The sequence below is a fragment of the Taudactylus pleione genome, unplaced genomic scaffold (assembly GCF_031769625.1).
Source record: "Taudactylus pleione unplaced genomic scaffold, aTauple2 ptg000283l, whole genome shotgun sequence".
NCBI classification, from domain to species: Eukaryota; Metazoa; Chordata; class Amphibia; order Anura; family Myobatrachidae; genus Taudactylus; species Taudactylus pleione.
In genome coordinates, this window is record NW_028284685.1 from 2,365,985 (window position 1) to 2,382,252 (window position 16,268).

The 16,268-nt window shown below is 45.7% G+C and overlaps 1 protein-coding gene across 1 annotated transcript in view; it reads right to left on the bottom strand.

Moving 5' to 3' along the window:
- Positions 1-16,268, bottom strand: part of LOC148512082 (uridine-cytidine kinase 2) — a 56,752-nt gene that overhangs the window by 9,932 nt on the left and 30,552 nt on the right. Inside the window, exons 3-5 of the mRNA XM_088482233.1 lie at positions 9,016-9,112; positions 8,458-8,600; positions 6,449-6,546 (exon numbers count right to left, since the gene is read on the bottom strand). Of these exons, the coding sequence (XP_088338359.1) occupies positions 6,449-6,546; positions 8,458-8,600; positions 9,016-9,112 (338 nt within the window). The remainder of the gene's footprint in view (positions 1-6,448; positions 6,547-8,457; positions 8,601-9,015; positions 9,113-16,268) is intronic.

A 16,268-nucleotide genomic window follows, 5' to 3' on the forward strand; every position in this document is an offset into this window, starting at 1 on the left:
TGTAGGTCCACTTACTTTAGCAGTGGCGTATGCACTACTCTTGCGGTTAAAAATATGAGATATGGTAAGAACTTACCCTTGTTATCTCTATTTCTACGAAGTCCATAGGGTTCCACAGGATACCTTGGGGTATAGGCGATGGCGGCAGACATCCAGGCACCACAGAGTTAAATCTTCAGCCTCCCAGGATGCACTGGGGTCCCTCTCCTATACCCCGCCCCCGAGCCTCAGGCCACTCAGTTTCGTAACAAGCCATAGGCCGGAGCAGGAGCAAAAAAGAGAGAGAAGACAGTCTGGAACACACAAGAATCACATTCTCACCAGAAGGAGAAACCGTTGACCAGATCAAAGCCCATCTGCAGTACAGGTGCGACAGGGCGGGAGTCCTGAGGAACCCTATGGACTTCGTAGAAATAGAGATAACAAGGGTAAGTTCTTACCATATCTCATATTTTCTACTTCAGGGTCCATAGGGTATCCACAGGATACCTTGGGGATGTCCCAAAGCAGTATCCTTTAAGGGTGGGGACGCTCCTGTGCTGTAAGGAGAATCCGCCGCCGAAAGGAAGCATCCTGAGAGGCAAAGGTATCAAGAGCATAATACCTTACAAAAATATGGACAGATGACCACGTGGCTGCCAATCACCGCTGAGGCGCCACGTCGAGCTGCCCACGAAGGACCCACAGACCTAGTGGAAGAGCTTTAATAGAGGATGGAACAGGAAGACCTGTGAATCCATCCTGCCAAAGTTAGCGTAGTGGCAGGCCAACCCTTTTTATGGAAACCAGAAAGGACAAAACCGAGAGTCTGATTTCCTAAAATGGACTGGTACGGTCAACTTAAATTCTTAGCGCCCATACCACAGCCAAATAGGCCTCACCAGCAGACAGGACTGGGGAAGTAAAGGCAAGCACTGCCCTGTTCCTAGGAAAGATGAGAAAAAGGGAGGTCTACATGACAAAGCCTCCCATTCTGAGATCCTACTGGCCAAATTAAGAGCCAGAAGGAATACAGTCCTAGCCGTAAGCCATTTGAAATCCACTGAGCCCAGTGGACCAAATGGCGGTCCTCAGAGAGCCCTAAGGACCACAGCCAAATCCCAAGGAGCCACAGGTGGAACAAAGGGATGCTGAATACAACGTACACCCTGCACAAAGGTGCGGACATCAGGAAGAGTAGCAATCCTACACTGAAACCATACTAACAGGGCAGAAACCTGCACCTTGAGGTAAGCAAGGCGAAGACCGTTATCTAAGCCCACCTGTAGGAAAGCCAACCTCTGGATATCCGGAATACCCGAGGAGCCTAGCCTCTAGGGCGACACCTGAAAGAAAGTATACCATACCTAATGGTAAATTCTTGCAGATAAAAACTTCCGAGCTCTTAGCATGGACAGAGCCCCTGTTAACTATAGAGCTGGAAAAACTCCTAGACCTTAAGAGGGCAGTCTCCACCGCCACACCGTCAAGGACAGACAACCCAGGTCTGGGTATCAGCCAGGATCCTGAGACAACAGGTCCGGGCGTAGAGGCAACAGCTTCGGAGTGTTAACTGAGAGGCTCCGAAGATCTGAGTAATAGTGCCATCTGGCCTACGCTGGAGCTATCAGCAGGAGCGTGCCTCCTTCTTGCTATTACTGGAGGAAGAAGGGTTAACGGAGGGACGAGGTACACAACTTGGAAGGTCCACTGGACCTACCTACGTCTATCAGAAGAGTCTCATCTCTAAAAGGCTCCATTTGTTCACCAGAAGATTGAACACCTCCTGATAAAGAGGACATTTCCCTGAATGCACGTCTTGACGGCTGAGAAAGCCTGCTTTCCATCTGAGGATTCCTGAATGAACACTGCCGATGACGGCATGGATATAGCCTTTCACCCATGCCAGAATTCGGGACACCATTGTTAGTGTCGCCTGACTTCGGGAACCTCCTAGGTGGTTTACATAAGCCATCATGATGGCGTTGTCAGACTGTACCTGCACGGTATTTCCTGTCCTGAATGCTGGAGAACCCTGAATACTGCTCAGAGTTCTCAGATGTTTATGGGAAGCGCAAAAACTACTGGTGTCCACCTGCCCTGGAACAAGTGTGGACCCGCCACTGCTTCCAAGCCACGGATACTGGCGTCCGTCGTCAGAAGGACCCTGTCCGCAATCCCAAAGGGGGTGCCCCTTGTTTAGGTGAGCTTTCTGCAGCCACCAGGCCAGAGAGAGACAAACCTCCGGGGAAAGCCTATTGACTTTATCCTATGGGGCAACCCATCCCATCCGGAGAGGATCAAGTTCTTTAGAGTGAAGCTGGGTACTCTCCACCATGTTGAACAGCGACATTCTGGAACCCAGGAACCACATTGCCAAGTGAATAGACACTCGGCGACTCTGCAGGCAACTGCGTACGTTTGCCTGTAATGCAGAGATCTTTTCCTCAATCACAAAGATCCTCAGATGTTGGGATATGGAGCATCCTCTGTGAAGAATCAGAGAGGACCATTTCCAGTTTATCAGTCAGCCCTAACGTAGCAACACAGATATTGTCCGTTGCATATGGCACTGAAGTATCTCTGGAGACCGTGGTAACAACAGGAGGTCACTCGGATAGGGTAACAAGCGGACCCCCTGCATCCGCAGGTGGGCTGCCATAACTACCATGACCCTGGTAAACCGTGAGGCGCGGAGGCCAGACCAAGGGGCAATGCCAGAAACTGGAAATGCTTATCGACCACTGCAAACCTGAGGAAAACACTGGTGTGCTAAGAAAAGAGGGATATTCAGGTAGTCACCCTGAATATATCCAACGACACCACAAAATTCCCAGGCTCCATTGAATGATGGAATGCAGGGTCCCCCTCCCGAACCGAGGAACCCTTAAGAATTTGTTGAAGGATTCGAGGTTGAGAATGTCCTGGTAAGACCCATTGGGTGTCTGTACCAGAAAGAGGATGGAGTAATACCTCGTTCCCCTTTGGGGCAACAGAATAGGTACTATAACTCCTGCCTGGAGCATAGAGTGTAACACCCTCAAAAATTACAGGGCCTTGTCCTGAATTGACAGAAGACCTGTAACGAAAAACCGACTGGGAGGCTTTTACCGGGAGGAAAGGACATACCTTCAAGAAAATACTTCTCTTACCCCAGTGTCCGTGGTGGTCAGACACCAGCACTGGGCGAACTGGAGAAGCCGGCCTCCAACTCTGGGGGCTCCCGAGAGGAGGCCCGTCCCGTGAGGCTGAAGGCTTATAGTCCAACTTGGGAGTAGGACGTCTTGTACTCCAAGCCTGTTCTTATGGCTGAGCAGATTTCCTGGCTACTGACTGTCTTGGAAAGCTGTATTTTAGACTTACCCTGGCCTCACAGGGCCGAAAAGAAAGTACCAGACCCTGATGGGACTGTAGCCGATGGCAGACACGCAGACGTAGCTGCTGCCTGCAGGGCCACAATTGCGTCCAGACGAGGGCCAAACAGGACTTGTCCCGTAAAAGGCAAAGCATTCCAAATGGAATCTGCGTCCTCTTTCCAAGAGCGCAACCACAGGGAGCGACAAGCCGCTACTGCTGCAGAGGAGATTCTGGAAAGGAGTAGGCTATATGTAAGACCGTCTCATTATGAACGTGGCAAAGTCTCTGAGAATCTGCCACTATCCACCTGCTCTGCTAGAGAGTCAGTGTGCAGAGATCCAGTTACCTACTCAGTGTTCCATGGCTCTGGCCCCCCAGCACACGGCCATAGCCGGCCTGGAAGCCCCTCCAGCAAGGGAATATTGGATTTTAGATATATTTGCACCTTGCAATCTGGAACCTCCTTCAAAGAGGACGTGGAGGGCATGGGCAACGTAGCACTCCTCACTAGGCGTGTAACATGAGAATCTACCCGTAAAGGTAACTCCCATTCGGAAATTTAATTATCCGCAAAAGGGGTATGCAAAAGGTCAACCGTTTTTGAGGCTGGAACCGCTTACCCGGATTTTCCACGCCTCCTCTAAATGATCCACCCGACCAGATAGAGGAATTACAGTGGCAACACCCTTATCCTTAAAGAAGGCATATTTGGATATTAATAACCAAAGCCGCACGGACTGCCCGTAGAAGGCCAGGTATATAGACTTTAGACCCAGACTACGCCTCCTTTGCACTAAGGGGCTCGTGTCTGAAAAAGTCAATAATGTCACTGTCATCAGACGTCATGTCTTTACCCGTCTGAGACCCGAAAGGCCGTTTAGAAGGCCGAAATGGTGACTCCCCCTGTAAAACATCCATCAGGTGCTATACCATTTGGACAATAAATTCACCCACACAGGCTCCTGGGAGACCTGGGGGGGGCGAAAAACAGGATACACTGGGGTACCATCATCTGTCAAGGGACCCCTGCATGGGATGAGACCACCACAGGCTGAGATAACCCCTATGGGGAAACGCAGGGGGCGTTGCCCACAAAGGCTGTAAGCATCTTAGCCAGCCGAGGGCGGTCCCCTTTTTTGTGCAGGCACAGTGACGGAAATGGGGCGTGATATATAATACAACATGCCCTCCATAAACCCTCAGCGTCTACATATCCCTCCGCTAACTGCACATGATATCAGTACATTATAGCTGGAAGAGGATATCCTCGTTCACTTTCCGACATGAGGAGTGTGAACGGAGCGTATGTGACCTCCCACACAGAAAAACCACGTTTACTGTGAGGTAATAAACACCCTGCGACACCGCACCGCAAGGGCTGTAGCAGAAGAACAGGGATAGGAAAAGGCTGACAGTCAGAAATGAAAGTACAGGCAAACAGCGCTAGCATTTAAGTCACATACAATGCACAGATAACATCCTGCATTACAAGCACTGCGATCAACTACACAGACCAGAGCCTGGTAGGAAACAGTGCTGCATACACTGACCTTAATTGAAGGAGAGGTATGCGGGGGACCCGGACCGCAATGGCATCTGTATCAGCTTCCAGCAGCGTATGCCATCCCCAGCACATGTAGTGAGAAAATGGCCACGGAGGAGCAGAGAGAAGGCAGGGCCCGGGGGAGGAGCGCTGACACAGCCCGCTCAGACCGCTGTGGAATGGCACTGTGCAGCGGGGGAGACGCCGGCTGTGAGACAGGGAAGGCGTTCTCCCCTGGCGTGCTATCAACCCCTGGGACGCCGCGCTGTACCGCACATGCTGCGGCCCGCTGTCCCTGGTGGTCTAGTGGAAGGCGCAGGATCAGTACCTGGCCCCACGCGCAGCCGGTCCCCAGGGAGCCCCCTGCCTGGGGACCAAACAGGACTGTGTTACCGGCGGGTGCCCACCGCGGGACCCCGCCGCTTACCTTGTTCCCCGTGCATCCGGCCACAGTCCAGGTAGCCGGGGATCACCGCTAGCTGTGACCCCAGCTACCTACCAGCATCCCCGGATCGGTACCGGCGGGGTGTAGGAGTGACAGCATGGACGTCAATACTGACTGTCCTATGCTGGAGCACTCTAGTTGTGCAGCCACAGTTGCGAAGAAATATTCAGGGGCCTTAAAAAGACCCCCCTCTGTACGGTGCGACTGGTCCGGCCAGGCACCTACGAAAACTGAGTGGCCTGAGGCTCGGGGGCGGGGTATAGGAGAGGGACCCCAGTGCATCCTGGGAGGCTGAAGATTTAACTCCGTGGTGCCTGGATGTCTGCCGCCATCGCCTATACCCCAAGGTATCCTGTGGATACCCTATGGACCCTGAAGTAGAAAGGAGCCAAGTTTTCATTGGGCATGCATGGTCTTTTGGCTTGCACATGCCAGGCACAGAGATGTGGGGTAATATTTACTGTGCATGTACATCTATTGCCCGCTAAGCATAATTTTAGCAAATTTTTACAAAAATGTGTCTTATCACTGCAAAATGCTGTTATTTTATAACTAGAGCCCCAAGTAGTTTTAAAAGTGCAAAATATTCAGGTGTTTCTCTACAATGTTGTGTTTTACTCAAGTCCATGGGTAATTTCAATAGCACTGTATTCTACGGATTTTACTATTACTAAAAGAAGGTTCTACAATAAATACAAATTTAAACAAAAGTAACAGTCTGTTCAATGGTTATATAAAATAATCTGCTTTACCCAGAGTGTAAAAATGTTCTATTACTATTTTATCATCAATGATTACTTCCATTTTACACTGAGGGGTCGATCCCATCAGGTGCGAGAGGGGAGAGCTGCCATTGCAACGGCGTAGAAAAGCAGGAAAGGGCACTTCAACTCGGCCAGGACATGTGTGCAGCTCTATGGGGCATAGAATAAACATCAGCGAGTCCGGAGGTGTCATAAGTGCGGCCAATAGAATCAACCCGATTGAATGAGATATCTGTTCATTGTGCCCAATGACCGGCATTGGGGCTTACAATACACATCTAATGCTTGACAATAGGCAATAGACAATAGGCGTTTACCAGTTTTGAATCAGTCTAATTGACCATTCTAAACAGTACTTACAGGCAGGCAGAATTCCTCAAAGGCTGGCTTCACAAAAGTGATGTACTGAGAAAGAACCTGCTCTAAATCACGACCTCGTTCGTTAATATCTCTTAGCACTGTATAAAGAGAAAAAGACAAACATGTAAATGAAAAAAAAAAAAAAAAAAAAAAAGGCCACAAAAGTGTGTTAGGACCCTTAAAAGGTTTATTTTTATTTTTTGGTGTAGACAAAATGCCAGGGCATGCTGGCACTTTTAGTGCACTTGTTCTTGTTCAACAGTTTTCGCTCTTTTTAAACACTGCACATCATCCACACGAATATGAACACCAGACCCAAAGCATCTGCAACAGATACACCTGCCAACAGGTGCGCAAGTCCCTGCAGGTCTGCCTCTGACCTAATTTATGTGAACACACCCTTACAGTAATCAGGAAGAGTTTGCACACCCCTTCCCTCCACACTATGCCTTTCCAGACGTAAAAGCGAGCAGATCTGTATTGTCCATACGCATTCCCTCTTTATGGGGGATGTCCAGTTCAAATTTGTATATTTATCCTACACAAAAGGCGTAAGCACCAATCTACATCAGCCTCAGAACATGGGACTGAGCAGATTTAAAAAACCACAACTTATTTCAGAGCTTTGTGGTATTCTGTTCCTTTTATTGACAAGCATAACATTACAGCAGGTAATCTGTATAGAAATAAAATGCTAGAGTATTCTTTAATAAAGAAACCAGAAATATATTACATAAAATACACAAATATATAAAATCTCAGCAAATAAAATTATATAATTTTTAAGCTTTCAAAACATAATGTAGAACTATATTGTAATGTTTGTTATGTTGGCTACTATTGCAACAGTTTATCAAAGTATTAACCCATTTTACTGTATTTAAGTTTCCTATTTAAAAAACACATTTACTTTTTTTTTTTAAACTGTTACATTTATGATTATTACTTTTTATTATATCTCCCATCGTGATAGACTATATAATAAAGCTTTCCCCTCTATTTTAGAACTATCGCCCAAGCACATTAAAAGGAGCACTCCCTGCTGTTTAAAAATTATTCCAAGGCTCCTATATCTCTAGCCCCACAGCCCCCCTCATAATGATCCCCTCCTTCCCTTCTGTGCTGATTAACAAATATTTTCCACTAAATATTACTTTGTTAGTTCTAGTTATACAGCGATGACCACTGCATCCCAGAGCTCTCCCCTGCTGTGTACAGCGATCACATCACCTTCAAACTCTTTTCATGCACCTCTCTCCTGCCACTTCCATGATATTCTGCAGGGAGTCTTATGCTGGGTACACATTAGATGGATGTGCAGACCTATCTATCTGACGATTAAGTGCATATACACTTACCAATCATACACCCGATGTGTCGGGCCAGACGTCACAGCTGGACGGGCATTAAAATGTGCCCGTCCAGTTGAGCTGTCACTCCGGGTCCTTGCCGCAAGTGTACAGGCGATCGGCAGGTCGCCCATACACACCAGCAGATGCACAGATAGATTTGCAGATATAATCAGCAATCTGCTGTGCGGCACAGCCGATGCGATATGTCTGGGAACTACCTCATTCCCAGACATATCGGGGATACACACCTGGCGATGCGCTCGCGATATCTCTGCTGTTCAATTGAACGGCCAATATATCGCCCAGTGTGTACCCAGCTTTAGTCTCCCATTGATTATAAATCTCAACCCCACCACAACATGCACAGGCTAATTTATCATGTCATTAAAACAGATTACTAAATTATAGACATCTTTTGACAGAAAGCTACACTCCATATTTTAACATTTAACTAGCACCTTCTAGAAGAGAATAGCTAGAATCTGATTGGTTGCTATGGGCAACATCTTCATCTAAAAACCCTCACTTTAGTACATATACCCCTTACAATGCATCTGCAGTGTGCAGCTATTGACAAAGCGCTTTTTAACCCGACTGGCAGTCGCGTATAGATTTAATGGAATATCCTGCACCGGTCAACTCTAGATGATCACTCACCCCTTCTTGATAGCCGTGTATCTGCATCCGTGTCCACAAACAATTTCATCTGGAACATGTCCCTGATGTCTTGCATGTAAAATGCCAGTATGCCTTCAAACAGCACCACATCAGCTGGATATACGGTGACAGACTCTTCTTTCCTTAAGGCAAGAAGAGATCAGTGAAAATGAGGCTTACAATAAATAAATAAAATGGCAAAGTTATATACATTTTTTATTTTTGGAATGTTTTTGTTTAAAAGGTAATGTCTTATGGTACACCTGACCACTAAAAAATAATGGTTTTATTTAATAAAATTGTTCAAAGTACTGTTAAAATAAACATTTAGTAATACAGCATAAAAAGAACAGTGAATGGGGCATATACCACAATGGGAGCAGTGATACAGCCGTACACAGAGGGAAGACCGAAAACTTCTGAAAATCTCAATTGTTCCAGGAAAGTCAGGGACAGGTTGCAATAAGTGACACAATTTTGCATTTAATATACATGAAGATGTAAAAATCCATCTGCCAGCACAATAAAATCTGCCTCTAAAGTCAGTCTTCCTATTACCTGGAGTGGGTAACAAAGTCATACACAGGAAGCTGGACAGTCTTCCCTTCCATGATCTCTCTGAGGGTCTTCAAGATTAGTTCATTGTCAAAGGCATCTGAATTAAAAAGGAATTAGCAATATTATGCAGGGACTGGGATTTTATTTATTTAAAAAAAACAAAAACAAAGTGGGGGGGGGGATGTGGACACATTTGAAGATCTGGCTAGAAGGACCAATCAACACAGATCACAAGCATTTCCTCCCATCGCAGTTTTATCCAAAATAACTTCAGTTCAAATAAGCTTCTGTTACATACATAATTGGAGAAAGTCACTAGAAACATTATATACAATCTACCAGGGCTGGATTTCCCGCTAAGCATCCTAGGCGCTCGCTTAGGGCCCCGGCGGAGACCCAAGGGGCCCGTGGACGGGCCCCTTTGCCCGAAGAAATTACTTGATTACAGCGCTCCCAGAGGAGCACTGCGCGAGTACCACGTGACATCATGACATCACGTGTTCCCGCCTCCACTCCCAGAGAGCCTCCGGGCAGACTATCACTGTGATACAGCTGCCTGCGCAGGCGCGCCGCAGGGCTCAGGAGGGTTCCTGGCGCAGACGTTGCTGCGAGACCTGTCCCCCGCTGCCGCTGTTAGACTTACCTGGTGCTGGTGGCTCCAAGTAAGTCTAAGTGGGGGGCTGTGATGGAGGGGGCTATAAGGAGTGGCTGTGATGGAGGGGGCTATAAGGAGGGGGAGTGAGATGTGATGGAGGGCTGTGATAGAGGGGCTGTGATGAGAGGGATATGGGGGCTGTGACAAGGTGAGTGAGGGGGGCTGTGGTGAGGGGTGCTGTGAGGGGCTGTGATGAGGGGTGCTGGGCTGTGAGGGGCTCCATGGTGGGGGGGAGGGAATGAGTGAGCTAGGATGAAGGTCCGCTGTGAAGAGGGGATATGAGGAGCGGTGATGGAGGTGACTGTAATGAGGGGGATTGAGAGGGGCTGTGAAGGAGAGGATATGAGGGTAGTTTGAGGGAGTAGGGCCCCAAACTGGTATCCTGCCTAGGGCCCCATGAGGTCTAAATCCGGCTCTGCAATCTACATAAAGGAAACATGCAATTTTGGTTTAATTCTCCTTTCAGACCTGCAAATAAGTCTCTATAAAATATTTGCGAAATATGAATTTGTCATTTGCACATTTTCAGTTATTATTGAAACAATATGATCAAAATATGAAATGTCAGTCTTACCCATGTCCGAACACTTTTACATTATATAAAAAAAGGTCATATAATATATATATTCTACATGTACAGTCCTGATGAAAAGGTCTTATGAACATCAGTACAGAATATCAACGTTTCAAGGTCCTATTTATTCAATAACGTTTTTCCACTGTTTCAACAAGGAGTGCCGCCTGTATTTTCTTTTTGGTGAGGCTATATAGCTTCACGCAAGAAGGAAAGCATGTATGTATCAATTTATAGGAGGGCACCCTCTATTTTACTTTTTTTGTCCCGAAAAAAAAATAAAATATATATATATATATATATATATATATATATATATATATATATATATATATATATATATATATATATATATATATATATATATATATATATATACATACATACATACACACACACACATATATACACACATGCATATTAGTTACGTCAGTCAGGTGCATAAATATTGGGGCATTGACAGAATTTTCATAGTTTGGCCTCTATTCACCACCACAATGACTTTGAAATGAAACAAACAAGATGTGCTTTAACTGCAGACTTTTGGATGTAATTGCCCTCAAATTAAATCTCAATCAGGTGTAGAAATTACAACGGTTTCTATATGTGCCTCCCACTTTTAAGGGGCCAAAAGTAATGGGACAAACTAAACAATCCTAAATCTAACTTTCACTTTTTAATATTTTGTTGCAAATCCTTTGGTGATGTCTATGCATTCCAGACTTCAGGCTGAAATTGACTGCAGACGCTGGGTTTCATCCCTGGTGATGCTCTGCCAGGCCTCTACTGCAAATGTCTTCAGTTCCTGCTTGTTCTTGGGGCATTTTCCCTTCAGTTTTGTCTTCATCAAGTGAAATGCATGCTCAATCTGATTCAGGTCAGGGGATTGACTTGGCCATTGCATAACATTCCACTTTTTAGCCTTAAAAAACTCTTTGGTTGCTTTTGCAGTCTGCTTCGGGTCATTGTCCATCTGCATTGTGAAGCGCCGTCCAATGAGTTCTGAAGCATTTGACTGAATATGAGCATATAATATTGCCCGAAACACTTCAGAATTCATTCTGCTGCTTTTGTCAGCAGTCACATCATCAATAAATACAAGGGAACCAGTTCCATTGGCAGCCATACATGCCCACGCCATGACACTACCACCACCATGCTTCACTGATGAGGTGGTATGTTTTGGATCATGAGCAGTTCCTTTCCTTCCCCATATTCTTCTCTTCCCATCACTCTGGTACAAGTTGATCTTTGTCTCATCTGTCAACAGGATGTTGTTCCAAAACTGTAATAGCTTTTTTAGATGTTGTTTGGCACACTCTAATCTGGTCTTCCGGTTTCTGTGGCTCACCAATAGTTTACATCTTGTGGTGAACACTCTATATCCACTCTTGTGAAGTCTTCTCTTGATTGTTGACTTTGACACATATACACCTACCTCCTGGAGAGTGTTCTTGATTTGGCCAACTGTTGTGAAGAGGTTTTTCTTCACCAGGGAAATAATTCTTCTGTCATCCACCACAGTTGTTTTCCGTGGTCTTCCGGGTCTTTTGGTGTTGCTGAGCTCTCCGGTGCGTTCTCTCTTTTTAAGAATGTTCCAAACAGTTGATTTGGCCACACCTAATGTTTTTGCAATCTCTCTGATGGGTTTGTTTTGATTTTTCAGCCTAATGATGGCTTGCTTCACTGATAGTGACAGCTCTTTGGATCTCATATTGAGAGTCGACAGCAACTGATTCCAAATGCAAATGTCCCACCTAGAATCAACTCCAGACCTTTTATCTGCTTAATTGATAATGAAATAACGAGGGAATAGCCCACACCTGTCCATGAAATCGCTTTTGAGTTGATAGTCCCATTACTTTTGGACCCTTAAAAAATGGGAGGCACATATAGAAACAGTTGTAATTCCTACACTGTTCACCCGATTTGGATGTAATTACCCTCAAATTAAATCTGAAAGTCTGTAGTTAAAGCACATATTGTTTGTTTCATTTCAAAGCCATTGTGGTGGTGAATAGAGGCCAAAATATGAAAATTCTGTTAATGTCCCAATATTTATGCACCTGACTGTATAATAAATCAGCACAATTAATTTTTCTGTACTCCACTTTCCTACACATCTAACGGCTCCAAAACTACAGATCAGGTAATGTATCAGATATATAAAGACATTGCAGAGAGTAGTGCTTTATTTGCGGTGATAGTAAGGGATAAGCATACTTGCCGACTTTGTATACATCCTTTCCGGACTGGTGACATAATTAGGCAAATCACCCCGTTTAGCCCTCCTCACAGACCCGCAAATTCCCCATTAAATCTCCCCATCATGCCCGCTTCAATAGGAAGTTGGCAGGATGCAGGAGCTCTTCCTACACTTCCAGGGTGTGCGGGGGATACCAAAAAAAAAAAAAAATCGGGAGCCTCCTGCGACTTCCGAGAGTGTAGGCGAGAATGTGGATAAATAGTACAGCACCTTTTTGTGGTATAATTTTGAATTCTTGTAGCTAGTGCTAGGAAAAAAAAAAAATTAAATAAAAATGTACATTTCAGATAAATAAGAAAAAAAAAAATTATATGTCTCTCTCTCAAGAGTATCTATAGTATGGATGCGGCTATAAATCTTGGAACAACTTCAGGACAGTACTGTAGGGATGGATATCGGAGGCACGGCAACAAATGATTGAACACGGCATCTATTCAGCTGCTGCTCAACTATGCAGAGCAGCGTGTGTGCTCCCGCCCCCACAGTGCCAGTCATCGGATGGGCAACAGAAAGCTGCATCCAATTGTTGGCAGCCATCAAATTCCCAGTATTCGATGGAAAAAGTACTTCCATCGAATCAGAAACATCGATGTTGCTAACCATCCTTAGAATACTGGCTTTTATCTGGAGTACCGGGCACATTTAATAGAAAGCACTGGTAGAGAGACTGCACACAAAAGGTGGCATGGCCTGCAGGGGCACTGAAGGAGAGTGCATCCGTTCCAAACATCTCTTAACTTCTAATAAATGAGCACTAAATGGAAAAAGGTAGCAGTAGCCATAAGTAATTTATCATTAACACTGGGTACATTCACAGAGATATTCATTGATCAAACATTATATACTGTCACAGAAAGCCAATAAGAAAAATATGATTTTTACTCAGCATAAAATCTTTCTTGGAGTCCATCTGGGGAATGCCATTACTTCTGGGTTATGCGTAGTGAGGTTTGGAGTCAGGCACTAACTAATTAAAACTGGCTCCCACCCCAATATAACCCCTCCCCTTCCACTAAAACCTCAGTCTATTGGTGCATACACACTGTCAGATTTTCTGTCAGATTTGAATGACAACGATTTTAAAAATCGTTCATATCTGACATGTGAGCCTGCAACGATGAACGATGCACGTTCCCGATTGTCAGATAACGATATCTGACATCTGATGTCTTTGCAGTCAGATTTGGTTTGATTTCATTCATTTTAATACTGCCTGAAATCGTTCAAATAGTTGGTAAAAATCGTTAAATCGTTCATCTGACAGATCTGACCGTGTGTATGCACCATAATGTTTAACAAAAGACAGAAAGACCCACGGACGAACTGAGAAACCAGAAACCAACAGGTAACTTGTATGAAACAAAAACAAGGGAGGGGATCCCAGAATCCCCCAGGTGGACTCCAAGGAAGATATTTTAAGAGGAGAGTAAAAATCGTATTTCCTTTTTCATCCATCTAGGGGATGCCATTACTTCTGGTATATACCAAAGCAAGCCTATTAGGAGGGGGGTTGGAACAGACTGCTCAGTGAATTTTCACACATTGTCCCACGCTACAAAAGTATGGAAGTGGTAACATTTTGTAAAAGTGTGTACGGATGACCAGGTAACCGCTTTGCACAGCTGCTCAACCGAGGCATCATGCCCTACAGCCCAAGAAACCCAAACAGCACAAGTCGAGTGGGCCCGAATTGGGGCTAGAACAATCACATTCGAGGACAAATATGCCTGCCGAATGGCAGAAGTGATCCCATAAGGCAGTGGATCCTTTCAAGGCTGGCCAGCCACTTTTTGGTGCATTAATCAACACCAACAGGGAATCCGTACGCCTCAAAGATGCAGTAAGCTCTAAGTAAATGTGTAACGCACGTACCACATCCAACAGTGCTAAGCAAGAAGCTTCACTAGTCACTGAATCCTGGCGAAAAGTTGGAAGGTCAATATCCTGGTTAATATGGAAAGCTGATAACACCTTCGGAAGAAAAGGAGGGTTTAGTGCGTAAACACTACCCTATCCTCATGAAGTTTACAAGAAAGAGCCGCTAACTTAGATACCCTTCTGGATGAGGAAATGGCCAAAAGGCAAACAACTTTCAAAGTGAGATTCTATAGATTCCAAAGGCTCGAACTGTGCATTTTAAGGTGCCTCTAAAACTAAATTCAAGTCCCAAGGAGGAACATAAAGGAGGTTGTATGCGAAGAACCCCTACAAGAAGGTTTGAACTTCAGGAATGGAGGCCAATTTCCTCTGAAACAGGATCGATGGGACCGAAATTTGTCCCTTAAGAGAGGACAATCTAAGACCCTTAACCAACCCCTCTTGCAGAAAAGACAAGAGACACTCGGAACCTTTCTGGTTTGAACTGGTGTCGTTCACACCAAGAAATATATATCTTCCATATCCGATAATAAATCTGGGAAGGTGACTGGTTTGTGAGCCTGTATCATGGATTTCACAACAGATTCTGAAAACCCTTTGGCCCTCAAGATATTGGATTCAAGAACCATACCGTCAAAGCCAAGCGAGGCAAAATCGGGGTGACGACATGGACCCTGAAGTAACAGATCTGGATGCAGGGGCAGACGATACGGAACATCTGCCAGCATGTTCCAAAGAAAAGTGTACCAATGACGGCGCGGCCAGTCTGGAGCCACCACAATGGCCGGCCGTGCTACTGATCGAATCCGCTGAATTATCTTTGTCAACATTGCCTGAGGAGGACAGATGTATCCCAGCTGGAACACCCAAGGCGCTGTCATGGCATCCACCGGAGATGCCTTAGGATCTTGGGACAGAGATCCGTACCTTGGAAGTTTATTGTTGAGATGAGAAGCCATTAGATCTATGTCTGGAGATCCCCATCTGGAAACTATTTCCGCAAATACCTCCAGGTGTAATTCCCATGGATGCGCACTGTGGTGACTTAAGAAGTCCACCTCCCAGTCGTCCACCCCTGGAATGTAAATTGCAGAAATAGCTGAACAACAATTTTCTGTCCAATGGAGGATGTGAAAAACCTCCCTCATTGCTTGCAAACTGCGTGTGCCACCCTGCTTGTTTATATAAGCAACTGTCGTGGCACTGTCTGATTGGATTTGCACCGACATATCTAAGGAGCCTAATACAATGCATACCAAATCACCCTTAATTCCAGTAGATTTATGGAAAGAGAAGCTTCCTGGACAGACCAAAGATCTTGAGTGCCCATATAGAACCACCACACCCCAGCCTGTTAGGCTGGCATCTGTGGCGACAATGGTCCAAATTTATTACTGACAATTGGCAACCCCTGTTCAGATTTGGATCCTGTAGAAGTGACTGACGGGTCTGCAGAGATTATCTGAACATCTGCCTGTTTAATTAGCGTCCCCACTAGGCTGTTTTAGCAGGGCGCTGCGCCCTGTTCTATATTTAAAGGGCAAAAAGCACCCCGCTGAAACAACCTGCGGTTACTCAAATACCTGGGGGTGGTGTGGCCAGGCACGCAGTCGGCGTCTTACTTCATTCAGGACGCTTGACGTCATCCTAGGTGTTACCTAGCCTCCTACGTTTCCATCCAGAGACCACAAAGCTCTGAAGTTACCGCGGCTCATAATGAGGACATCACAAACGGCATGCCTGCATGTGCAGCAGCGACGTGTCCTGGGGGCGTTCAACAAGCCTGTCTCTCCCACACAGCCGGCAGATGTTGCTGCTCTGTAATCCCAGCCTGCGGTCCTCCAGGAGGAACGGTCAGGGTTTGAAAGCGGCGGGTGCTG